Source organism: Mizuhopecten yessoensis, unplaced genomic scaffold, assembly GCF_002113885.1.
Source record: "Mizuhopecten yessoensis strain PY_sf001 unplaced genomic scaffold, ASM211388v2 scaffold11183, whole genome shotgun sequence".
In the NCBI taxonomy this organism is placed as follows: Eukaryota; Metazoa; Mollusca; class Bivalvia; order Pectinida; family Pectinidae; genus Mizuhopecten; species Mizuhopecten yessoensis.
The window spans coordinates 1,530,113-1,557,627 of record NW_018408921.1 but is presented as its reverse complement, the minus strand read 5'-3'; the positions used below and the strand labels follow the sequence as shown (position 1 = coordinate 1,557,627).

The following is a 27,515-nucleotide window of genomic DNA, read 5'->3' as shown; positions in this document are numbered from 1 at the left end:
GATTTCTAGGTCCAACATTATTTCATAAACAAAATACACTGGTCTAACTGTTCACACCTTTTGGCTTGCGATAAACGACAGCGGCCCTGATACCAAACTTTTGTTTATTGTCATTCTAGAGTGTGGATCACTTGAGCTGGCTGGGACTTACGAAAGATATATCCTGTGGAACATCGTTAAAACCGTTCTGGGACAAGAGCCAATCCCATCGCAAGACCGAACAACACTCCAGATTAGTCTTCGAAAAATTCAGGAAAATGAGGTAATTACACGTACATTTACAATTACTCCTTGTTACCTGTCCACTCACGTCTAAAAGTTCTAAGTTAAAGTCGTATGACGTACATGATGATATCAGGTAAATAATCTCCACTATAGTAGGCCTAACTTTCAGGTCTCTTCGACGTCACCGTGTGAATTGATTTATACAGCGATTGGGAAAATATATCGACAAATTGAATTGTAATTAGTACTCTGAGATTTGAAATGCTGTTTCAATCTTGGCAGTTGGGATGTGCCAAAACAACATGGGAAATATCAAGACGTTCACCAGAAGTGTGTACTGCAGAGTCAAGGTGGCGTGATACATTCACCAGCAGGAATTCACAGTGTCATATAAATGCGAATTGAACCGGCAATGATGCAAGTTAAGAGTTTCGAAATTAAATATATGACACAAAACAATCAAACACATATCAATATTTTCTTTTGAAACAAAGAAAAGCTGTGGTCACAAGTGCTTGGTGTTTATTCCCAAATTCAGCTGTTGGCGGTTCTCATCGGTATCTGTTTGAGTGACTGCATGCATTAAGGCATACACACTCTTCTGATATCACTGTCAGATTCAGTCAGATTTGCAGATGCTCAGAAAACAACATGTGAATTTCATAAAAAGGTGGAAGCTTTATCTGTAAATAAAATTGAATCCTTTCTGAAAGTTATCGCTGCAAAAACTACATCGTAATATTCCATTACCTGTTCTGCCGATTCCAGGTGTCAACAGATCTTGTACTTGAAGTGTCAGTCAACACCTAGGCTAATTTACGATTCTGTTATCTGTTTTCCCAACACAATTTAATACCTTGTGAATGTGTTTATTAACTTTATCTTCATTGGTGATCTACCTGGTTGGTGCTTCAGTACTACTCCAGCTTGATAGGTTTTTTCGGAAAGAAAAATTTAAATGTTTAAAAAAAATAAACATTTTCTTATCTTCCGAAAACAATTCACCCAAAAAGAACCTGAACATTATACACCAGAGTGCACAATAAACAAACATTTACCGTATTTGCTTTATTCAGATTAAAATGATTGGTCTTACCTGCTTTTACAAGTGGTTAATAACATGCATGGTACAGAGTGACAAATAACCAGTTGCAGGTTTATCCTCAATTGACCTGTATCATGGCAGTGGTGCGCTGTCACAAAGACCATGTGTGGCATTTAATTAAAGACCTAAGGGTCGGTCAGAATGTTGTTCCATGCCTGCATCAATGCTACCGGGAGTTTTTGTAAACAATACCAGGCAGACTTTGCTTGTTTCAGTTTCCCAAGGACACCCAAAACATGTTCTTGCTGACAGATCTAGAGATTTTGCAGCTGGTGCTAATGTACAGTGCCAGACAATGGATCGTCATAACAGAGCTACTGAAACATTGACAGTCAACTGACCAACTTGGAACAGTCCATTAGATCTCTTTCTGACCAGCTTGGAACAGTCCATTAGCTCTCTTTCTGACCGGCTTGGAACAGTCCCTTAGCTATCTTTCTGACCATTTTGGAATAGGCCTTTAGCTCTCTTTCTGACCGGCTTGGAACAGTCCGTTAGCTATCTTTCTGACCAGCTTGGAACGGTCCATTAGCTCTCTTTCTGACCGGCTTGGAACAGTCCATTAGCGATCTTTCTGACCATTTTGGAATAGGCCTTTAGCTCTCTTTCTGACCGGCTTGGAACAGTCCCTTAGCTATCTTTCTGACCAACTTGGAACAGTTCATTAGCTCTCTTTCTGACCGGCTTGGAACAGTCCATTAGCTATCTTTCTGACCATTTTGGAATAGTCCTTTAGCTCTCTTTCTGACCGACTTGGAACGGTCCATTAGCTCACTTTCTGACAAATTTGGAACAGTCCATTAGCTCTCTTTTTGACCAACTTGGAACAGTCCATTAGCTCTCTCTCTGATCAACTTGGAACAGTCCATTAGCTATCTTTCTGACCATTTTGGTACAGTCCTTTAGCTCTCTTTTTGTCCAACTTGGAACAGTCCATTAGCTATCTTTCTGACCAGCTTAGAACAGTCCATTAGCTCTCTTTCTGTCCAACTTGGAACAGTCCATTAGCTCTTTTTCTGACCAGCTTAGAACAGTCCATTAGCTCTCTTTTTGTCCAACTTGGAACAGTCCATTAGCTCTTTTTCTGACCAGCTTAGAACAGTCCATTAGCTCTCTTTCTGTCCAACTTGGAACAGTCCATTAGCTCTTTTTCTGACCAGCTTAGAACAGTCCATTAGCTCTCTTTCTGACCAACTTGGAACAGTCCATTAGCTCTCTCTGACCAACTTGGAACAGTCCATTAGCTCTCTTTTTGACCAGCTTAGAACAGTTCATTAGCTCTCTTTCCGACCAGCTTGGAAAGGTCCATTAGCTCTCTTTCTGACCGACTTGGAACAGTCAATTAACTCTCATTCCGTCCAACATGGAATGGTCCATTAGCTCTCTTTCTGACCGACTTTTAGCGGACCATTAGCTCTCTTCCTGACCGACTTGGGACAGTCCATTAGCTCTCTTTCTGTCCAACTTGGAACAGTCCATTAGCTCTTTTTCTGTCCTCTTTCGACAGTCTCAGCTTTGTTTAACTTAAGATTTTGTAACCAAACCCTTGTGATGTTCTAGTGAGGGACTACTTCAACTAAATACTGATTGATTTAACTTGATCTAGTAACACATTCAGTGGGGCAAAAACCTTGGCAGTTACACATGACTGAATTCAATAATAGGACAGATTTCATCAAAACTGGCCCCATTCTTCTTCACCAACTAAAATGTCACCTGACAAACAATGATTTACTGGTTTTCAAAAAGGAGACTTTAACATTTGCCATTCCTTTGTTGAGTATATATATATGATACAGTAATCAAATGTACACTTAGTCTTAATTGTTAATGTTACTCACACTCAGTGAGTTTGGTGACGTCAAACCATATTATTATCTCAATATTTAAATTATGAGGTACTAATTACTGACGCAGAAATATGAAACACCTGACCTTCTGTTTTCAAAATATAAAAATTAGGATCTACATTTTCTAGAATTACGTAGTAAGTGGAGATGGATATATAACTATTAATAATTTACATTTGAAAAGTAATTAGGAATCCAAAAGACTTTTTAATATTTAACATGGTGATAAACTGTGATATTTAGTTGTGCATTATGGTTTTAAAAAAGTCAAGGTCACTGTTGGATAACAAAGACCATGGGCAGTTGGCGAGATCCTAATGCTGGCCTGTCAGTGTTCTATTTGCATTGAAGTTGTACATATAATATATTTTCTTTAAACTTAACTGGGAGTACAATCAAGATTAAGCTCGGGCACTGAAATATAGCCATGTTAAGGCATATCTATACACATTTCTGTTTCAACTGGAATAGGGTATATCCGTCTATCTGTCTGCCTGAAGACACAATTTTGTCCTCGTAATTTCTTCAATTTTCAGCCAGATTTCATGAGGAACATTCACTGACGTAGTCAATATACTATGAAGTTGTAAACCTGTGATTAATATTTCAATCTGATCATGTTATGGGAGTTATCTCCCTTCTCTGATATCCTTTTATACATTTTGTCCAAAGTTGTACCGGCCCCTTCCCTTTTTGACTAATCGGTACTCTACATAGCTGTGTATACTTGCCAATTTATTTTTGATATTCAATATTTTGATAGGAATTATGCCCCTTTCTGATTTCCACTTATAATTACTTAGTTAAGTGTTAATTGTCAAAACTAAACCCTAAGCTGTATCCTTTAACTAAAATTGATGAAACAGTTCCGACAAAGAAGCAGAAGTGAAACTAAGGTGTAGCTTTTCAGGCGATGGCGGCGGCAACATTAAGTTTTTGCGTTTAACTTAGTTTCACTAAAAGTATAGTGCTAGACCAATTAAACTTAGACCATAGATGCATCTTAGGTAGTACATCTCAACTCATGCATCAAATGCTGGATGAGGCTTTCCTTTCATGGTCCATTGACTTTGTCAGCATCTCCATCAACATTAATTTTTTGAGTTAAAGTTAGCTTCTCTGATTTGTGCATTGATGGTCAAGTGGGGCACAGACGAGATATATCAATCTGAATGGCTTGTTCTTCAAAGGGGGCTGGGAGTATTTAGTTAGCCTCTGGCTTACAGTTCTAGTTTCTTTTAATTTTAATCAAATTAACTCGCTAATCTGTTATATGGATGTCTCAAATATATTGAGAGACATTAAACCAACCTGTGCAAACATGTCCGGTCATTTACTTGGGTGTTTTTTATCTACATTTTACATAGCAACAACAGGGTGCACCCTCATAATGGCTGCCTCATTACTCTTTGGCGTTGAACCTCGTAATGGAATTCTTGGTTACATTAATCTTGGGTTTAAGGAGGCATGGTAGTCTTATAAGTGGTAGGATGCCAGGCTCCTGACTGAAGGGTCGCGGGTTCAAGTCACATCATGGCATTGTGTTGTATCTTTGAACAAGATACTTTACTCCGCTTGTTCCAGTCTACTCAGCTGTAAATGAGTGCATGGTTGGACAGTGCTTGAATTGTTGAATGCTAGCTGTGAGCGCCTTAATGGCAGCACCGGCTGTAGTATGCTCCCCAGAGAGTTGAGAAAGATTTTGGCTGGTTGCAAAGACCCAATAACCATGGATAACCATTTGTGAACCTCTTCGAGACGACCTATGACCTAGGTCGTGATAAAGCTGTATATAAGAACCTCAAATTATTATAACTTGTATTATTATTAGATGGATAAGTGCACAATTGTATTTATTACTTATTAAATATGGTGGGTGGGAGACCCAACACCCATACAAAGAGTTCAGTGGAGTTCTGTGATGCCCAGCAGTTCAGTGGAGTTCTGTGATGCCCATCAGTTCAGTGGAGTTCTGTGATGCCCATCAGTTCAGTGGAGTTCTGTGATGCCCAGCAGTTCAGTGGAGTTCTGTGATGCCGAGCAGTTCAGTGGAGTTCTGTGATGCCGAGCAGTTCAGTGGAGTTCTGTGATGCCCATCAGTTCAGTGGAGTTCTGTGATGCCCATCAGTTCAGTGGAGTTCTGTGATGCCCATCAGTTCAGTGAAGTTCTGTGATGCCCATCAGTTCAGTGGAGTTCTGTGATGCCCAGCAGTTCAGTGGAGTTCTGTGATGCCCAGCAGACAGATTCCACAAGGAATACAAGCATCCAGCTGTAGTAGTAGAGTTATCAATAGGTAAAGTCCTGATGACGACACATCTATTAATGTGTTACAACACGTCAACGTATTCTTGATTAAAGCCGATCAACCCAGCACGACGTTGTCATGGTCATCCTTACCTATTGATAGTATTACTTTTTACATTGTCTTAAGGTGTAATAAGACATGACATACACATAAGTTTAAAGTTGGGGGTCAGTATTTCCTTTTAATGTTAGTTTATATTACAAATAATAAAACCTGTGTCTGATATCAGTGCTGTACTGAGATCCGTGCCTAGCTCAATTTATATAAATTCAGATTACTGCTGAAGTATGTACGTTTAAGATTTAAAGGTGTTGTGAGATTCACTAGTTCTTTATAATTAGATTCCTTTCTGGCTGCGGAGTCTTTGCTTCGATTAAATTGTGATCTGAGCCGTTCATCGCTGAACAAATTGTGTTGCTGCCTTGTATTCTTTCGGCTGTGCAGCCTCCAATCTTGTCTCATTATACATGTATACAGAAAAGTAACACGTATGTTTCATATTGATTGAACATCAAAGAGCGATCTTCGATGATAGTTAGACTCGACAGGCCCGTGATTGTCAAGGTTTTAATTGTTATGGAAATGTAACTTGGTGCTTATAAAGAAATGATGCTTGTCTCTTCCTCTGATTTACATAGTGCTGGCTGCTGGAAATCCTGTACATAAATCGAAAAAACATGCAATTATACGTACTTATTGAACCCTTTAAAATAAAAATACATGTTACTTTATTTAGAATCCATGAGCATAGGTGTCAACCTCTGTAACCTCCAATGAGGGTGATCTCTCTCATTCCACATTACAAATGAAGGCAAAAGTGCATGAAATGCAACTTAAAATACTTTGCTCAATTTATCCCCCCCTTTTTATGTATCAAAAAAGCTCCAAAAACCATTCATTTGTTTCAGACACAGGATAAAGATTTTGAGTTTGTGCGAGTTTGGACTTGAATGAGGGAGTTTCGAGGATGATTGGTAAATTTTGGTCAAAATGAGGAAGTCTTTCTCCTAATGAGGGATGGTTGACAGTTATGCATGAGTTTTCCCCAAATCTTATATACTCTTCACTGAGACAAATACCTGCTGGTAAACAGGACGTAGTTCAGTAGCCATGCTTAGCTGTTTACAATGGAATTCAACGGGGCTGCGCTAGCATTCCACCACTGGGTCGTGAGTTTGAGACCTACGTGGGGCAGTCGCCAGGTACTGGCCATAGATCTGTGTTTTTTCTCTGGGAACCCCGGCTTTCCTCCGCCACCAAAACCTTGCATGTCCTTTAATGATCATAGCTGTTAATAGGACGTAAAACACAAACTAACAAATACAGTGGAATACCCTGTATACAGTATCATCGGCTATTCAGTACACAGCCGTTCTTGTACAAAATGTGACTTCTTCTCATGTAATTATTGTTTCTGCAAAAATAGACACTTTTTTTCTGAAGGACTAAATGAAAACTTTATAACATGAATTAATTAGAAGAAGTGACTTGTGAAATCCAATTTTTTGGTTCACAGTGCCGCAGATTAAATTTGTGAAGGTTCATCAGCTTGTGACATTTCTAATAAATCGTAGAAATGCTTTGTCGAGTTCCAAGCTTGAACATTTCAAAACAATCTTATTGTGATTGGATTATTCAGGCCATGGAATTGATTTCAGCAGATTTAGCTGTATAAAAATAGAATTATAGGAGATTTGTGTGGATTCAGTGTAAAATATATGTCAAGGCTTGGAACAAAAATGGCGTAGTTTGATGGCATACAAAGCATCGGTGATATTGTCAGTTGTGTAGCGTGCAAATTTAATCCAATTCTACATTGTTAATATCACTGCTGTCATTTTGACACGTTAAGTTTAGATAAAGCCATTTAATTAAAGATTTGATTTTGAAAATTGTTAATGTGTTTATAAATTTTGGTGTTGTTATGATGATGATGTGATGATGATGAAACTATCGAAAATATTTTGGTGTTGGTCCAAGCTCATGGCTACTTGTGAATAACTTTATGTCGAGTATTTTCTGGATGTATATATAAGGACTAGCTATCAGCAGCACCTCTTGTGCAGTTTTGAACACAAATTCTCTAATGCTATTGCAGATGAACATACTTTGTGTAAATTTTTATTGGGTACAAATACATTGTATAGCTTTACAAAAAAGAAATCAAAGTATTTGGAATTAAGAAGCATTTTTTTGCCCCGCAAGTGGAACCCATCATGATGTTTCCTCTGAAATGGAACAATGGTACATACCCGGGTAGGTCAAAAATGGTCACAGTGAACAATATGTGTTTTGTCATCTGGGACACTGAAATTCCAGTGGGGCAGCCATTAGTCACAGTGGGGTACAACAGCAAGCCTGTTGTTCCCTCGATTCTGCAAAGTTTGTGGTGCAGTGGATAAAGCACACTCACCCTCCACCAAGGCGCCCGGGGGTTCGATTCCCCAATCAGATGTGAGAAGGTATTGGGTGACACAAGTTTTCCCCAGGTATTACAGTTACCTCTGATAGTTATATTATAATAAAGACCCCCTTAAACATGCTTCCATCCAGTCCAACAAAAGTGATTAATGTAAGTCGGAAAAATTCTTTCATAATTATTGTAAGATCAATAAAGTTTTACCAAAGATATATTGAATTAACCCTTTCACCCTGTAGACCCTTATGGACTCATCCAGATGAATGTATGGTAGAGTCTACTCAAGTTACCTAGGGGTGAAAGGGTTAAATGCATTGATAATCTTAACTGTTGTCTAAAATATTGTCCCATTTTCTGGTGAAATTAGACACAGGTTCTTCTAGAAGGAAGGTAGAAAAATCAGAGATGAGACCATTAATTAGCTGTGATATCTGACCAGATCAACAGATTCTGATGTATGCTTATCTGATCACAACAGGGATGGCTTATCAAGTTGGCTTAATATGCCCGATATTAAATGTTGGTTTTATACACCATACTACATTATCTAGCTGCAAAAATAATAGCTAATGTGAAAGCTATCCATTCTTGAACAGCTGTGTTTGTCCTCCCCAAGGGTTTGTGTGCAGTAAAACCGGGTATTATTGCAATGATAAAGGCAACCTGAAACCCATCATATTAATATACAGTGTCTGTCAACTGCCGAGTGTAGGAGGGGGGAAATTATCCCCGAGGTCAGCCATTTGAGAGATAGCCTTTTTTACTGAAGTGTCGGATCAATATAAATGGATTCCAATAATCTGAATGCTGAGCAGTGTTGTATTTATGTAGAAATCACAGGGGGTTATTAGACAATTATTTCCCCATCCTGTATGGGTAAGACCTATTGTTACGATGTTGTTAGTCTGTCAGGCACTTATGGAGCAAGGGGGCTGTGATGGCCGAGCGGTTATATATTAAAGGTGTCTGTATCTATGCCCACTAGCACTCCACCACTGGGTCACATGTTCAATGCCTATGTGCGCATTGGGTAGTCGCCAGGACCCACCACTGGGTCACATGTTCAACGCCTATGTGCACATTGGGTAGTCGCCAGGACCCACCACTGGGTCACAGGCTCAATGTATATGTGTTCATAGGGTAGCCCCCAGGATCCACCACTGGGTCACATGTTCAATGTCTATGTGCGCATTGGGTAGTCGCCAGGTCCCACCACTGGGTCACAGGCTCAATGTATATGTGTTCATAGGGTAGCCGCCAGGATCCACCACTGGGTCACAGGTTCACTAGGAACTTTCCGCAGGTTGGTGTTTTTTCTCCAGGTTCTCCAGTTTTACTCCACCATCAAAACCTGGCATGTCCTTAAAGGGCCATTGCTGTCAAAAGGATGTAAAACATAAACAAACCAAAACCAAACCAAATCAAACCTATGGTGCACCAATGTGATTTATCACATAATCAGCCTGTTATCCAGTGAATTCGCCCGTGTAATATTTTTACATATGTCACTAGTGTAATATACCCTGGAGCGTTTTTCATTGGCTGTGCCAGTCAGAAATTGATTGTGATGTCATAATATGGACAATGACGTAAATTGTGAATGACGCAACAAAATGGCTGGCTCCGTTTGATTAAGCCCTCTACATTTTGGCTTTAAAACCTGTCAAAATGTAAGTTTTCTGAGTTATGTGATAAAGAATATCTTAAATTTGATTTCATTTCATATGAGCTTTTATGAAACTCGTCTCGAAGTTTTAACATTTGCTCGCCAAGGGTCGCAGAAATAAAAACTCCTAAGACTCGTTTCATAAAAGCTCATATGAAATGAAAACTCATTTAAGATCCTATATGTACTATCCTGCTTCTCTGAACATGTTGATGAGAAAAGGGGAAATTGTATATAATTGTTGATTCAAAGAGCAACAAGATTTCTTTGATTACTGCACATTGAAGTTGTATGTAGTTGAACAGCTCACAGTTTCTGTAATCTTTTCGTTGCATTACTGATCAAAGTTGAATTTCATGAACAAATACAATCAATTTAATGTTGCTTATATAAGAAAAGAACATCACAGCTTTGGAAGGCTATAAGATTCTTTCATACCCAGCGGTGTAACAATCCACAGAATTAGCTAAAAATCCACAAAAGGCATCGCAATTTCCATAGCATAGCAATGGAATTTTCCTGATTTCGCCATATCATTGTCGTCGTCCCATTGTGAAATGGTGTATAAGATCAAACATTTGTTTGACAGTTGTTTCTGGCCCTGGAGAGTTGGCTGTCGTATACACACAGGAATGAGATAGAAAGGCCAAATGCCCAAGTCACCAAGGTTGTAGCAATTGCAGTGTGGTTAGATTCTTTTGGCCCCGCTGTATCAAAAGTTATTGTCTGTGGGGAATTGTGTCAGACTGGGATTGCTTTTGGGAGCAATATTTAGTGAATGGTTGGGTCATTATTACTTTAAATAGACACATTGTGTTCAGAAAATAATCTTCATTTGAGTGCATTGCACAAGAAAAACATATGAAGAATATAGAACTGCTGAGTGAAATATACATTTGTCCGTCAAGAAACCAGAATAATCTGTCTGCAATAGGATGGGATCCTTAAAATGGAAAATGACTTTCAAAAAGTATGTGTGATTCATCAGTATGTATGTAATACACATGTGTGTCAGGAGTCTTTGACTAGATACCAGGGATCAACTGAGTATCGTTATTACCAAGGACAACTGAGTATCGTTATTACCAAGGACAACTGAGTATCGTTATTACCAAGGACAACTGAGTATCGTTATTACCAAGGACAACTGAGTATCGTTATTACCAAGGACAACTGAGTATTGTTATTACCAAGGACAACTGAGTGATCATTCTCTTTAAATGTTGATGCTTTTCAAATGCGAAGGTTGAGACAAATTTCTTGATCCTAATATTAGATGATACTAGTGCTTTGTATCACAAGACTTGCGACTATATGACATGTATCATAACACATGGGTCACGGTACGGTACATATATTTTGTGTTTGTACTCCATGCTGAATTAATTTGTGTTTGAAACGATCTATCTCCTAAATTACATATCTTATTTTTATGAAATAATCTTTTTTTTAGCTAAAGGAACAAGAAGAATTAGTTGTGCTGAATGAGCTTTGTGCAATTGGTTATCATATATAACCACTCTAAAAGGACGGCATAACACTTACTTTTTTAAGGTATCATGATACTATCGGGGAATGCCACAGTGCATCAGCACTCAAGATATCATAGCATTCAGCAATGAATTGGTGAATCGTAACACCTCTATATTATATGCCACAGTTCATCACCTCTCAAGATATGATACGATTCAACAATGAATCAGTGAATCATAATACCTCTATATTATACGCCACAGTTCATCAGCTCTCAAGATATGATACCATTCAACAATGAATCAGTGAATCGTAATACCTCTATATTATATGCCACAGTTCATCAGCTCTCAAGATATGATACCATTCAGCAATGAATCAGTGAATCGTAATACCTCTATATTATATGCCACAGTTCATCAGCTCTCAAGATATGATACCATTCAACAATGACTCAGTGAATTGTAACACCTCTATATTATACGCCACAGTTCCTCAGCTCTCAAGATATGATACCATTCAACATTGAATCGGTGAATCATAACACCTCTATATTATACGCCACCGTTCATCACTTCTCAAGATATGATACCATTCAACAATGAATCAGTGAATCGTAACCCCTCTATATTATACGCCACAGTTCATCAGCTCTCAAGATATGATACCATTCAACAATGAATCAGTGAATCGTAATACCTCTATATTATATGCCACAGTTCATCAGCTCTCAAGATATGATACCATTCAACATTGAATCGGTGAATCATAACACCTCTATATTATACGCCACCGTTCATCATTTCTCAAGATATGATACCATTCAACAATGAATCAGTGAATTGTAACACCTCTATATTATACGCCACAGTTCCTCAGCTCTCAAGATATGATACCATTCAACATTGAATCGGTGAATCATAACACCTCTATATTATACGCCACCGTTCATCAGTTCTCAAGATATGATACCATTCAACAATGAATCAGTGAATCGTAACACCTCTATATTATACGCCACAGTTCATCAGCTCTCAAGATGTTTTGGTGAATCGTAACACCTCCATATTATACGCCACAGTGCATCTCGGACAATCGTTCACCTCTCTACAAATTATACAAATAACTTTTCACATAGGATGACTGAGGGGGAAAAATCACGTTATTTGCAAACGTTAATTTTCAGAAAATGTATGCTGTACACAGACGTCTATATTGTTGTTTGTTGTCGAACTGTAAATTATACATGCTGGTATGACAGTAAACACGCTTTGCTGTGACAAATATTGATTTTCTCTTTGCAGTTTTGTACAAGTGACGGACGAGGTTCGAGGGTATCTGAGAAAGCCAACGTTTGACAACTGGCAATGGGATGACCCTGAAATGCTGATATTACTGCGACAAATGTACATAGATCTGGGCTTCATTTCTAAGTTCAACATAGAGGTAAAAAATGAATGAAGCTGTATTACATAAATGTACTGTAATAAAGTCATAAATACCTATGTAGAAAGTCCAACCTAACTATTCAATTAAATTCGGAAAGGGGCACTTAAAAGTACTTAAATGTATACAGGAAGACTGTTATATAAATGTATACAGGAAGACTTCACTTAGTCAAATATTTACCCATCACCAATAAAATCCATACTCGCCCAGTGTAAATTATGCATTATTTAAGGTCACAGTTAAAGGAGTCAAATGTGTTAAAAATGTCAAATGATGAACCACCATGCCTAGAGTAATGACATCTGGCATGCAGCTATCTTAAATGTCAGGGTGTGAGTCTATCCAAAGTAAAAATGGTTCGAATAAAAGAGAATACTGATTTGACAGCCGTAGACTCCTGAGTATCAGTGATAATTATTTCAGTATTAACTCATTCACCCCTACATATTCAAACTGGTCTTGTCTAGTTTTTGATTTGGCAAGGTTCAAATGTGACTTAAGGGGTGAATGGGTTAAATATATTTTGCACACACCATTAAATGTTGAATGGGTTAAATATATTTTGCACACACCATTAAATGTGGAGGGTCTCCCTTTGTTTCTTGTTTATCCTGAACCAATATGCTTAACAGTGAATAAGAGATCTCCAAAGATATAATCAACAAACGTGTTCTGAGTGTAAAATATTGTACGGGGCCAGATCGGGATTTGAACCCTGGACTTCAGACTGTCATACCATTGCTGAAATTGTTGGAGCTACCTTGATGGCAATATTGTACAAGCCCAAATGTGCTACAGTTATACACAAACGGAAGTTAAGGGTAGGTAACTCTATGTAGGAAAAGGGGCAGTATAGCGGGACAGGGACCCTTAACTTACAAGGATAATATTTGTTTGTTTGGGGTTTAATGTCCCTGCACCAGCTGAGGTCATTTAAAAAAGGTGCTAGCTAGCTAGGGTGACATTGCCAAAAGGAAAAGGTACGGAAGTGAGAAACGAAACAGATCCCAAGTATTGCAGCAGGGACAGCAGATCAATGTTGTCCCCTTACAGCAGATCAATGTTGTCCCCTTACCGCAGATCAATTTTGTCCCCTTACAGCAGATCAATTTTGTCCCTTACAGCAGATCAATTTTGTCCCCTACAGCAGATCAATTTTGTCCCCTTACAGCAGATCAATTTTGTCCCCTTACAGCAGATCAATTTTGTTCCCTTACAGCAGATCAATTTTGTCCCTTACAGCAGATCAATTTTGTCCCCTACAGCAGATCAATTTTGTCCCCTTACAGCAGATCAATTTTGTCCCCTTACAGCAGATCAATTTTGTTCCCTTACAGCAGATCAATTTTGTCCCTTACAGCAGATCAATTTTGTCCCCTACAGCAGATCAATTTTGTCCCCTTACAGCAGATCAATTTTGTCCCCTTACAGCAGATCAATTTTGTTCCCTCACAGCAGATCAATTTTGTCCCTTACAGCAGATCAATTTTGTCCCCTACAGCAGATCAATTTTGTCCCCTTACAGCAGATCAATTTTGTTCCTTACAGCAGATCAATTTTGTCCCCTACAGCAGATCAACTAATTTGTCCCCTTACTTGCAGGAAGAAAACCTAGAAATAATGCAAAAATGAATGTCTCTTGAAGATTAGTAATGAACAGGGAACTGGTAATATGATGTTACCATGGAAACAGATACCTGTTTTATAGCATTACTTTTTAACAGTGTTTCTGGCGAATCTAATTTTATAGCCATTAATTGGAAGTATCTCGGCCTAAATTGCTATGATCATTACACCTCACCTCAGGATCATGAATTTCACACAGTCTTTGACTTAATCTAAATTTCAAATGTTGATCAACATTTTTCTTGGAAATCAGATCAAATTTGTGAAACTTGTCAAAATTTACAATATGTACATCCATGTAAAATCAAATTTGGATACCAATAAAAAAAATTGAACAATGCATATTCTTTAAATTTCAGCTTAATTTTTTCAAATCCTGTGAGGAAGAAGAGCAGGTGTATTTTCAGAGCATTTATTAGGGGGAAAAGATATCTTTTGTCATGGAATCCACTAGACCAGTCTGTGTATTACCAGAGCATAATTAAACATTCTTGTTATACATATCACACATTAAATCTAAACTTTTCTGACTGACTGTTAGATCATTCTCATACCGTGAAAAGAATCTTGCTTTAAATCTTAATTGGGTTTTTTTGGCTTCATTTCTTGATAATGATCGTTAAAAGCCACCTTGTAATATTTCTATCACATGTCTTCTCTCTAAATAATATTTTAAAGAGAAGAAAAGGGTTAATGCGTAATTTTTATTTTTTTATTTTTCAGATGCCGGTGCTACACCAGTGGTTGTATGAAGTGTACAAAAACTACAACAATGTGCCTTTTCATAATTTTAAACACTGCTTTATGGTCACACAGATGGTAAGTCCCTTTTTTGTCCTAGTACATGTACCAAACACTGCTTTATGGTCACACAGATGGTAAGGCCCTTTATTGTCTTAATACATGTACCAAACACTGTTTCATGGTTACATATGTACAGATGGTATTCTTAGGCCCTTGATAAAACAACGTTTGTAAAAATCATTCACACATTCTTTCTCTCCTTCCGTAAGACTAAGGCATATGTAGAGATAACTTGAACATAATCATCCTTGTTTCCACTGCTGGTTGTTATGGTGTGTACTGCATCGCTGACCAATCAGAACTGGGAATGCAGGTTTAAAAGTGCAGGTTTCCAAAAAATGTGTCTTCTTTACTAAAATATGTCAAAAAAAGGCCATGACATTTTGACCACAAATGTCTATTTTAGTGTTATATGTACTGCATACCGGGAAACTTCTGCCTAGTTAGATATTGGTCCCTCACTGGTAACATCCATGTTCACCCAATGTTACTTTCTCCTTATAAATGTAATAAGTATTAAGTATGCTGTTAAGTTATATTCACTGTTATGAGAGATCGCCCTCATTTCGAAGGGTAAAAAAGGCGAAAATTTCTAAGTATACAGTATCCCTACACTGTTTGATAGATTAAGTCCTGTTTTGCCTAGCCTGGAAACAGAATGTATCACTTTAGTAAAACAAAATAATAAAATAAATCATTTCTGACTAATGAAATCTAGATTCAGAGACGATAACTCTAATTATCAGCTTGTGTAGATGAATTTTAATGTTCCAGTTTTATCTTTGCTTTAGATGTATGGTCTGACGTGGCTTATTGACACTCCGTCTCTGCTAGATGACCTTGACATACTCATACTCATCACCTCCGCCATCTGTCATGACCTTGATCATCCGGGCTACAACAATGCGTACCAGGTAGGGGAGATAACTCCAAGCTCACTTTTAGGAGAAAAAGAGAACTGCAGCTTCAACCTGCAGATAATATCGAGAAGATCAACAAGTGTGATTGTACACCCTATGTTAGGCTCCCACTGTGCAATAATAGTGGGAATTCTTCTTCTTGGTCTGTCTAAATGTGGAAAAGTAGTCTCCAAAAATACTTTCAGTAGAGATAAATGGATTTGGCCAACAATACTTATGCTTGTTAAATGATGATATCCCTGATGAGATATCTAATGAGGTTTTAGAGAACCTTAAGGATGCCTGTCCCACTGTATTGGGGTTTATGGTATATACAGTAACCTCACTTTAATTTCTATTTGGATATAACTGTAGCACAATTGGACCAGTGCACTTCTGTTGACCAGGTAGCTCAATTGGTTAGAGCGATAATATGCAACACTGTTTTTGATTAAAATATTTTTATTTGATCTTTATCATTTCTCATAAAAGTCTTGTAAGGTATGATTTTCTTTACAAAAAAGATTTATCAAAGCTATGGTCATGTTGGATAAAACAGTTTCCAATACTTATTAACAATTTTTGGCAGTAGACAGGGATCCTTAAATGATAATTGAATCTAGATTCTTGATGTTCATGAACTAGCTGTTTCCAAATGCAGGGATTGTAACAGAAATTCATCGAAGCCTTTCAAACTATTCATATGGCTTTTCCTATGGTTTTTAAAATGATACGATTTGTAATGTTGTTTGTAAAAATATTTTGACAATGACAATACCCTATATTTTAAGAGATCTGATGCAGGTCTCAAATAATCATAAACACGAGCCAATTACAGTCTTCTACTGGAAATTCTGCATCATTCCTTCCGTAAACTTTTACAGCCTCCTTCAATCTGATTGGCTGATAGTCCCATTATAACATTTCTAAGATGTGAACCTATTTTGAATCTTTTAAAAAAAAAAATATTATTGCTCTTTCCTGAAAGGTAAATGCAAAAACGGAGCTAGCCCTGCGATACAACGACATATCTCCACTCGAGAATCATCACTGTTCCGTAGCATTTGAGATCCTGGAAAAACATAACTGCAATATCTTCCGCAATCTTCCAAAGGAACAATTCAGAAAGGTCCGCGAGGGCATGATCAGGTGGGTGTTATCCCCAGGCACGTTTCTAATCCAAGGGCTGGTGGCTCAGTGGATAATGCACTCGCCTTTTCACCAATGCAGCTTGGGTTCTATTCCGTCTTTTCGTATTTCAGAGTTATCTGCTCTTGTGAGCAGGTATTGATTGTTACATCATTAGTTTGTGTGAGAAAATTACGTTGTTTTCTCAAACATTTATGACGTTACTCTCACAAACAAATGACGTAACAATCAATACCTGCTCACAAGAGCAGATAACTCTGCAAGACGAAAAAGACGGAATTCCCCAATTCTATTCTATTCTATTCTACTCATCTGCCAAACCACGCAGGCTTTCTCCGGGTACTCCGGATTCCTCCCACAATAAGACCCCCAGTGTGCTAACATCCAGTCCAACAAGAGTGATTAATAGAAGTTGAAAAATTTTATTTCTTAAATGTTTTAAAATAAATTAAAGATTGTATACTGTATACCGGGAAACTTGTGGTTGTTTTTTGATAGACTGTACCCACAATTATCATTAGCTTTATAATACAAACATATATTTGCATATTTTTTTTCACTTTTGTATTTCTAGGTGTATCCTCGGTACAGATATGGCAAAGCACAATGAGATACTCATTAATTTCAGGGCAATAAATAACACGACTAAGTTTGACTTCCAGAACAAGGAACACAAGTCGTTGGTATGTATATATAGAAATCTGCTTGTCACAGTATTAGTGCTATCAGGCTTGTGGGTTAATTGTTTAAAGAGTTAGTTTTGAATTATAGGGAAATAAAATTGAAAACATGATTATGTTCTAGAATTTAGATAAATACCACCAGCCATTAACAGTACTCAATTTTTAGGTCACCTGAGCTTTAGCTCAAGTGACCTATTGCTATCCGTTTTCGTCCGTCGTCGTCCGTCGTCCGTTAACATTTCACATTTCAAACTTAAAGTCAAGTTCTGGTGGGCCAGTTGAACTGAAAGTTGTAGGAATGATCGGCTCATGGTCCTGACAAAGTGTTGTTATTTTTCGGGTCGATCAGAAATCCAATATGGCCGCCACGGCCGCCATTTTGAAAAACTATTTCAAACTTAAAGTAAAGTTCTACTTGGCCGATTGAACTGAAACTTTGTAGGAATGATCGAATCATGGTCCTGACAAAGTGTTGTTATTTTTCGGGTCAATCAGAAATACAATTTGGCTGCCATGGCCGCTATTTTGTAAATTGTAATATTTCAAACTTAAAAACAAGTTCTAATAGGCCGATCTCACTGAAAATCGGTCTAGGAATGATCAGCTCATGGTCCTGACAAAGTTAAGTTAACATTATACTTAACTATTTTTTACTCAAATTAGTACATATTTCAACAACAAAAATAAATACTGTAGGACTCAGGTGACCGTTAAGGCCCATGGGCCTCTTGTTTTATGTATAGTTTTATTTTTTTTGTTTTGATATTTGACTTAGGTTTCAAACTGATGAAACCATTTTCTGACAATTACATGACGTCACATCAACAATGCAATGATGTCACGTCAATAATTGCAGATCACAGAATATAACTTTGATCTGCTTGAAATTATGAAATCAACCTTTGCGTTTTATGACACTACCACTTGTATTTGATTTGGGAGAAAAATAATCATTCAACCAAATTAGGAGTAAGACAGAAAAATCTCAACCCTCGGGCTAAGATTCATAAATGTCTGGCCTTCTGCAAGGCCTTGTTCTAGATGTTAAGAATTTTACCCTGAGGGTTGAGATTTTTCTGTTAAAGCCTTGAGCTCCACATTTAAGAATCTTACCCCGAGAGTTGAGATTTTTCTGTCTTACCCCCAAGGGGGGCTATTCTAGCAATAGAAAGAATGTACATGTGAAGTAAGGAGGAATGTTGATGTTCAAACATACTTTTCCTTTTATTTCTGTGTTTAGGTTTTATCAACTTTGTACCAGCTAGTTGTATTGGATCAATAACATATTTAATTCTTTTTTGGTGTACATGTTACTCAGTGGAATTATATTGTATCTATCTGATGATTTCCAATGATATCTGTTTATGCTTTACAAATATAAAGGTAAATTTTAAAGAGATTTTTGTTTGTGTAATACATGTTTTGACATTTTGATGTTTGAATGCTTTTTGCAAATAATGCTGTTTGTTTGTGCTTCACTGCCTGTAAAATGTGATCATTAAATATAAATGAATAATTCATGATTTATTGATTTTTCCATCTATTACCAGAAATATTACACGGCCAATTGTGCTCTGTAAAACAGAAACAATATTTGATCGAACTGTTCATCCTATAATACTATGGTTTCACCACTCCCAGCCCATTATTTATTTCTTTGATAATTTCACATTGTGAAATAACTTTGTGCTGCGCGACATCACAGGTTTTTTAGGTCACCTGAGCTTTAGCTCAAGTGACCTATTGCTATCCGTTTTCGTCCGTCGTCGTCCGTCGTCCGTCGTCCGTCGTCCGTCGTCCGTTAACATTTTACATTTCAAACTTAAAGTCAAGTTCTGCTGGGCCGATTGAACTGAAAGTTGGTAGGAATGATCGCCTCATGGTCCTGACAAAGTGTTGTTATTTTTCGGGTCAATCAGAAATACAATTTGGCTGCCATGGCCGCTATTTTGCTACTAAGTTCTAATATGCCGATCTCACTCAAAATTGGTTAAGGAATGATCAGCTCATGGTCCTGACAAAGTTAAGTTAACATTATACTATTTTTTACTCAAATTGGTACATATTTCAACAACAAAAATAAATACTGTAGACTCAGGTGACCGTTTAGGCCCATGGGCCTCTTGTTTTAATGTCAAACTTGCATTACCATGTCATGCATTACATCAAATCTTTTTTCAAATAATATGTTTGGTACTGTGTAAAACAGCTTATTCGTGGAGATATGGTAACATTTTGAAGTGCAGTTATGACATTTTGAATCTAAAATCGGCCAGGAGAGGTTTTGTAGGTTACATAATATCATGTAATGTTTTATTGCCATTTGACCATATATATGTGTGTGTGCCTTTGGGCTTCTTCCTTCTCTAGATGATGATAATTATGATGAAGGTGTCCGACATTTCTAACGAAGCGCGACCCATGGACGTGGCCGAACCTTGGCTTGATTGCCTTCTAATGGAGTTTTTCAATCAGGTCAGAGACCTTCCGAAGAGATCAAAGGCACCTCTCTGTTTCTTGCTGTTGTTCCGTTGCCAGTTTTCATTTCCGATTCGGCAATGATTTTCGTGTCACTTCGAGACCTGCTTGATTATGTTAGTCATTTTTGTGTACTCCCACTACCCTCCAAACCAAGACAGTGAAGTTTAAGTGATTGGGCAAGACTAGTTTAAATATGTAGGGTTAAATGAGAAAATACTTCTACATGTTTTTTATCAGTATCAAAATATATTCTTGTAAATTAACACCTAAAGGTCACCTTGATGGGATAGTTCTACTTTAGAGCAAATGTCTCCAGCTTAAACATCACTGTTTTGGTTTGATTTTGTATTTCAGTTTCTCAGTTTAGCTGCTTGTACTTGATTTATATTTTTTATTAGCAGCTGTCAGGACGATGCACTGCTCTACAAGACACTACCCGTCTATTTATCTCTTTCCCTCCCTTTTAATGTAGTATTATAAGAAATGGTTCAAGACTTAAATCACTCCATTTAGCTATTTATGAAGTGATCTATTTTTAGGTCACCTGAGCTTTAGCTCAAGTGACCTATTACTATCCGTTTTCGTCCGTCGTCGTCCGTCATCCATCGTCCGTTAACACTTTACATTTCAAACTTAAAGTCAAGTTCTGCTGGGCTGATTGACCTGAAAGTTGGTAGGAATGATAGCCTCATGGTCCTGACAAAGTGTTGTTATTTTTCGGGTCAATCAGAAATACAATTTGGCTGCCATGGCGGCTATTTTGCAACTAAATTCTAATAGGCCGATCTCACTTAAAATTGGTCTAGGAATGATCAGCTCATGGTCCTGACAAAGTTAAGTTAACATTATACTATTTTTTACTCAAATTGGTACATATTTCAACAAAAAAAAAAATACTGTAGACTCAGGTGACCGTTTTTTTATGTGTGACCTTTCAATGACTGATATGATATGTACTCTATCACCTTCATCAGACAAATGACCTGTGAAGTATATAAAAACAAATTAACCCTTTCACCACTGTAGACCATAATGGATTCATCCATATCAATGCATGGTGGAGTCTACTAAAGTTACATAGGGGTAAAAGGGTTAAAGATGTAAGATATATATGGGTCGGTAATATATAATTGATGTGATGTTGACTTAACTAAAACATCTGTTCTTACAAAACAACTAAGTGAATATATGGTTTTTTTAGTCCCACCTTCGTCAAGCTTATATTACCAAATCATACATAGTTTGCACTTATGGGTACATACACTTCAGTGATCATTTGTCTGATGAAGGAGACAGGGTACGTACCATACCAGTCATCGAAATGTCGCAAATAAACACTTAATGGTTGTGCTACATAAATCTTTCTGCAAGTTCATATTATATTTGGTCATGAACGGTCCATATATGTTGTGGTTTCTTAACATCACTTTACATTTTCTTACCCTTATATTATTCCGCAGAAAAAGCTTTAGGTGATCATCATTTGAGTACCAATCCTAAATTAGATACATGAGTACCAATCCTAAATTAGATACTGTCTTGAATCATGGATTTAGTACAGTGAAGCTATGTATGCAATTATTCAAACTGAAATTAAAGTACTGTAATATTCAGCATAGGGCCAAACACATAAGTTCTTGACTAAAAGTAGGAGGGGATGGGGGCTTTATATATCAGGACAGGGAAATAACACTTGTTGGTATTTCTACTGAGATGCAATATAGATGGGTGGGCTTAACCTGGCATGGGTTTATAGCCACTGTGTATTGTACATATGTTTCAAATCATAGTCTTCAGGTAATCATCATGATTTTAATACTCAAATATTAAAGAAATGATTTTCTAAACATGAATTCAATTATTTGACTTACCTAGCATATATCAATAGAGGTAACCTTTTGAAATTTGATAAAACGTGATTATTAATGCTGATTATCAAGTTTAACTGGACAGGTGTTTCAAACTTAAATAGGTTAATGATATACTATTAATTGATAATGTGTATCTCATTTGGAAAGACAAAATGTTCTTGTCTAGCATATCATTGCCCTATTGCAGTTTGATACATCTGTCCCGTTAAACGTGATAATCAGTGTTAATATACATCTCATTTGGAATGATTAAATTTTCAGAAAACTGAATGTTTACATTTGACTTACCAAACATGTAATTATAATCTATAAAGTAAGACACCCCTGTCCAGTTTAACTTGATAAGTGTTAATGAGTATAACAGGTTCTTAGCTTTGTGACATATGAAGGTAAAACATGAATAAGTGGTATTTACATAACTATTACATGTATAATTGAAAACAAAGGATACATTTCTATGGAAGCCCATGCCTGCTAATAAGCCCATCCAATCTCTATTGTAGTTCAGACAAATGCCAACAAATGCTTTATACTACAATAAGCCTACCTACCTATTTTGAATCAGAAATCATGTGTTGGCCCCTCTCGGGCTTATTTGAGAATAAATACAATTCACACAAAAATACTTGTATTTCTACAAATGATTGCAAATGAAATTTTACTGAAAATCTCATTAAACTGATGAGGTTTGATATCACATTTCAGTTTTAAGGATCACCGTTCCACTAACTACAGTGAAATTCCGGGCCCATATTCATGAAACCTGTCTCAAGCTCAAACTCACGTTTTGTTCTCAAGCCAAATTTCTTGTTCGGGTGATAAATAAATTAAGAAATACATTTTATGAATGATAAGTAAGAATTTTGAGGAAACCTCATCCTGATCACAGTTTAAAATGTTCACACTTTATTTTTTCACTATGTCACATTGCAAGGAGGTTGGTTTGAGCACAGAATTCATGCTTGAGCATGCAAACTTTCATGAATACTGGCCCTGGACCCGTATTCATTAAACCGTTCTCATGCTCAAGCATGGATTTTGTGCTCAAGCCGAATTTCTTGTTCCCGTTATAAATTGATAAAAAAAATCTTTATTTTGTCAATACTTTGGAAAAACGAGACTTTACATTTGACTTTTTGATCGTTTGACATGATTTCGGCGAGTAAAAAGGAGTAAGTTTGAGTACTGAATCCATGCTTGAGCATGAGAGCAGTTTTATGAATACAGTCCTTGGTGTTTTGCCTGTGGTGGGACGGGGAGCTTTGATATAAGATGAACCATTCTGGTGTTGTATATGTCCATCCAGTTTGCATGCATTTAGTATTGTAACCAGTACAAACCACTTACTCTTTGTTGTAACACTTAGTCAATTCATTCACCCATTCACGCCTAAAATTTCATAATGAACTATTCCAACCTTTGAAATGGAAGAGTTCAATTGTGTCTTCAGGGGTGAATGAGTTAATGATGCACCTTTCAATTCCCTGCAAATGTTTTGTTGATATTTAGCCAGACCTGTTGGACATAATGAAGAATTTATTCAGAAGTGAAAAATATAAATATACTAGTCTATAATTATTGGTCAAAACTGCTCTCTGGATATATCAAGGGAGTGAATTGCATTTAAAAATATATTCTTGTTTTCTGTGACATACTAATCTTGTTTCACTAAAATCTGTGGAAAAAAATCAAGAAAATATATAATATATAAATTGTCAAGATAGAAACCAAGTTTGACTGTACCTAGAATACTGAATAATACTCCTCCTCCTGTAGGACGGGACAGATTTTGACTGAATTTTCACTGTGTCCAACAGATTGGTGCATTATGTATTGCTGGCTAGTGAAGGTATATCTCTCTGTTTGTGCACCCCTGTCTCATTTGTTTCTCCCTACTTTCTTTTGTTTTTGTCAGCTCTTAATGATACTGATAAAAGTAGCCGACATTTCTAATGAATGTCGCCCCATGGATGTGGCCGAGCCCTGGCTAGAATGCCTACTGCAGGAATTCTTCAACCAGGTAAAACAAAATATCTATAAACATAAAGCTTCCTGTCTCTCCATCTTCAATTTTGCACCAACACAGGGAGCGCCAAGTGAAATTTCTCAGTGGCTTATTATCAACAAAGGGAAAGTCAAATGAAAATTTTGAGTGGCATAGCAAGTGCTATCAATTAAGTTGATGCTATCATATTAATTTCAGTAACGTGTATAGTTTCAGTAAAGCATATTACCATCGGTATTTACTGTAACCTAGTGTAAGTAATGCATTAAGTTAAAGTAAAAGCTATTGCAGATAGTTTAAGATTCCTAAATTGTTTAAGTGACTGATAAATTCAAATGAAAGTTCCTCTGAAAACCTAATTTTGAAACTCCAGAAATTAGAATACTTAAGATTCCTGAATTGTTTGATTCTAATGATTTCCAGCAGAAATACAGCTCCGATTTCCTCTGAAAACCTTACTTTGAAATTGTAGATATTAAAATACTCTTAGATTCCTAAGTTATTTGAGTCTAATGATTTCCAGCAGAAATACAGCTTCCGATTTCCTCTGAAAAGCTAATTTTGCAACTCCAGGTATTAAATTTTCTTGAGTTGCAAGTCAAACAGCTATTAAAAAAGTTAAGTGTTGCAGTAACATTTCTTGTTTTAGTAATATATATAAAGTCTTGTGTTTTCATAGAGACTAAAGTTTCGAGAAAAGTGGTTTCAGTAAATTCATTTTTAGGTCACCTGAGACAAAGTCTCAAGTGACCTATTGCGATCGCCTTTTGTCCGTCGTCGTCCGTCGTCCGTCGTGCGTCCGTAAACAATTTACATTTTCGACTTCTTCTCCAAAACCCCTGAACCAATTTCAATGAAATTTTGCAGGGACCTTCCATGGACAAAGGTCAACAAAAATAGTTGCCGGTTTAGTCCTAAGCCCCCAGGGGCCTGAGGGGCGGGGCCAAAAAGGGTCAAATTGCAAAAAAAATCAAAAAAATTCTTCTCCAAAACCCCTGAACCAATTTCAATGAAATTTCGCTGGGACCTTCCATGGACAAAGGTCAACAAAAATGGTAGCAGGTTTAGTCCTAAGCCCCCAGGGGCCTGAGGGGCGGGGCCAAAAAGGGTCAAATTGCAAAAAAATTCAAAAAAATTCTTCTCCAAAACCCCTGAGCCAAATTCAATGAAATTTCGCTGGGACCTTCAATGGACAAAGGTCAACAAAAATGGTAGCAGGTTTAGTCCTAATCCCCCAGGGGCCTGAGGGGCGGGGCCAAAAAGGGGCTAATTGCAAAAAAAATCAAAAAAATTTTTCTCCAAAACCCCTGAGCCAAATTCAATGAAATTTCGCTGGGACATTCCATGGACAAAGGTCAACAAAAATGGTAGCAGGTTTAGCCCTAAGCCCCCAGGGGCCTGAGGGGCGGGGACAAAAAGGGACAAATTGCAAAAAAAATCAAAAAAATTCTTCTCCAAAACCCCTGAGCCAAATTCAATGAAATTTCGCTGGGACATTCCATGGACAAAGGTCAACAAAAATGGTAGCAGGTTTAGCCCTAAGCCCCCAGGGGCCTGAGGGGCGGGGCCAAAAAGGCTCAAATTGCAAAAAAAATCAAAAAAATTCTTCTCCAAAACCACTGAACCAATTTCAATGAAATTTCGCTGGGACATTCCATGGACAAAGGTCAACAAAAATGGTAGCAGGTTTAGTCCTAATCCCCCAGGGGCCTGAGGGGCGGGGCCAAAAAGGGTCAAATTGCAAAAAAATTCAAAAAAATTCTTCTCCAAAACCACTGAACCAATTTCAATGAAATTTCGCTGGGACCTTCAATGGACAAAGGTCAACAAAAATGGTAGCAGGTTTAGCCCTAAGCCCCCAGGGGCCTGAGGGGCGGGGCCAAAAAGGGGCTAATTGCAAAAAAAATCAAAAAAATTTTTCTCCAAAACCCCTGAGCCAAATTCAATGAAATTTCGCTGGGACCTTCCATGGACAAAGGTCAACAAAAATAGTTGCCGGTTTAGCCCTAAGCCCCCAGGGGCCTGAGGGGCGGGGCCAAAAAGGGGCTAATTGCAAAAAAAATCAAAAAAATTTTTCTCCAAAACCCCTGAGCCAAATTCAATGAAATTTCGCTGGGACCTTCAATGGACAAAGGTCAACAAAAATGGTAGCAGGGTTAGTCCTAAGCCCCCAGGGGCCTGAGGGGCGGGGCCAAAAAGGGGCTAATTGCAAAAAAAATCAAAAAAATTCTTCTCCAAAACCACTGAACCAATTTCAATGAAATTTTGCAGGGACCTTCCATGGACAAAGGTCAACAAAAATGGTAGCAGGTTTAGCCCTAAGCCCCCAGGGGCCTGAGGGGCGGGGCCAAAAAGGGGCAAATTGCAAAAAAAATCAAAAAAATTTTTCTCCAAAACCCCTGAGCCAAATTCAATGAAATTTCGCTGGGACCTTCAATGGACAAAGGTCAACAAAAATGGTAGCAGGTTTAGTCCTAATCCCCCAGGGGCCTGAGGGGCGGGGCCAATAAGGGTCATATTGACTAAAATTTCAAAAATCTTCTTCTCAAGACCCACATAGTGTAGAATCAAAGACTCTTCATAGATGGAAGGGTCTTCAAGTGCTTTACCAAAATTGTAAATTTCTTGACCCTGGGTTCTCACATTTCCCCCTGGGGAGGGTGTAAACTTTACTATAGTTTATATAGGGAAATCTCATTTTATACCAACGTTTGTTTAATTTCCTTTGGCAGTAATTTAATTTGGGTTAGCATTATCTGTATTAGGTAGCAGTTTGGTAATAAGCACATATCAGCCCTGACTGACCCCCAGGGGCTGATGGGTGGGGTCAAAAAGGGTCGAATTTACTGAAATTTCAACAATCTTCTTCTCAAGAACCAGATATGGTAGAATCAAATACTCTTCATAGATGGAAGGGTCTTAAGGTTTATGCCCCTGGGGTCTCACATTTCCCCCCTGGGGAAGGAGGGGGGGGGGAAAAATTTATTATGGTTTATAATGGCAAATGATACTTTGAATATTACATGTTAATAACTTGATTGGAATTATAACCTTGAATTGACATTTTGATACTTTGAAAATTTTGAGCCAGCCCTACCCCCAAGGGCTGTAGAGTGGGGCTCAAAGGAGTCAGTGTGCTAAAATTTCTTCATTTTCCTTGTTAAGAATAAGAGGCGCTAGTTTCAAATCCTTTTTAGTCTGAAATCTGTATGCTAGATATTGAGTAAGGTGGTTTTATTGTTTTTTGTAACTTTGAATAATATTTCTGTTCATGTTAAAAACAAAATCAACTCTCTGTATAAATATGTCAGGTGACCGTTAAGGCCCATGGGCCTCTTGTTATTGAAATAGATCCCAAAGTATCATACTGCAGTTTCAGTAAAATGTGAATCTATCGATTCAATAAAATAAACAGATGCAGTAAAATCTGTAGTTTCAATAAAATAAAGTATAGATTTTCAGTAAATTATGAAGTTTCCAAAAAGCTGATTTCAGAAAATTTTG

At 37.4% G+C, this 27,515-nt stretch overlaps 1 protein-coding gene across 2 annotated transcripts in view; it reads left to right on the top strand.

Annotated features, from left to right (window-relative positions):
- Positions 1-27,515, top strand: part of LOC110440457 (high affinity cGMP-specific 3',5'-cyclic phosphodiesterase 9A-like) — a 70,006-nt gene that overhangs the window by 37,149 nt on the left and 5,342 nt on the right. For both annotated transcript variants that reach the window (XM_021483557.1, XM_021483558.1), the window contains exons 5-11: positions 120-262; positions 12,349-12,490; positions 14,843-14,938; positions 15,715-15,837; positions 16,811-16,971; positions 17,546-17,654; positions 23,922-24,026. In XM_021483557.1, coding sequence (XP_021339232.1) covers positions 120-262; positions 12,349-12,490; positions 14,843-14,938; positions 15,715-15,837; positions 16,811-16,971; positions 17,546-17,654; positions 23,922-24,026 — 879 coding nt within the window. The remainder of the gene's footprint in view (positions 1-119; positions 263-12,348; positions 12,491-14,842; positions 14,939-15,714; positions 15,838-16,810; positions 16,972-17,545; positions 17,655-23,921; positions 24,027-27,515) is intronic.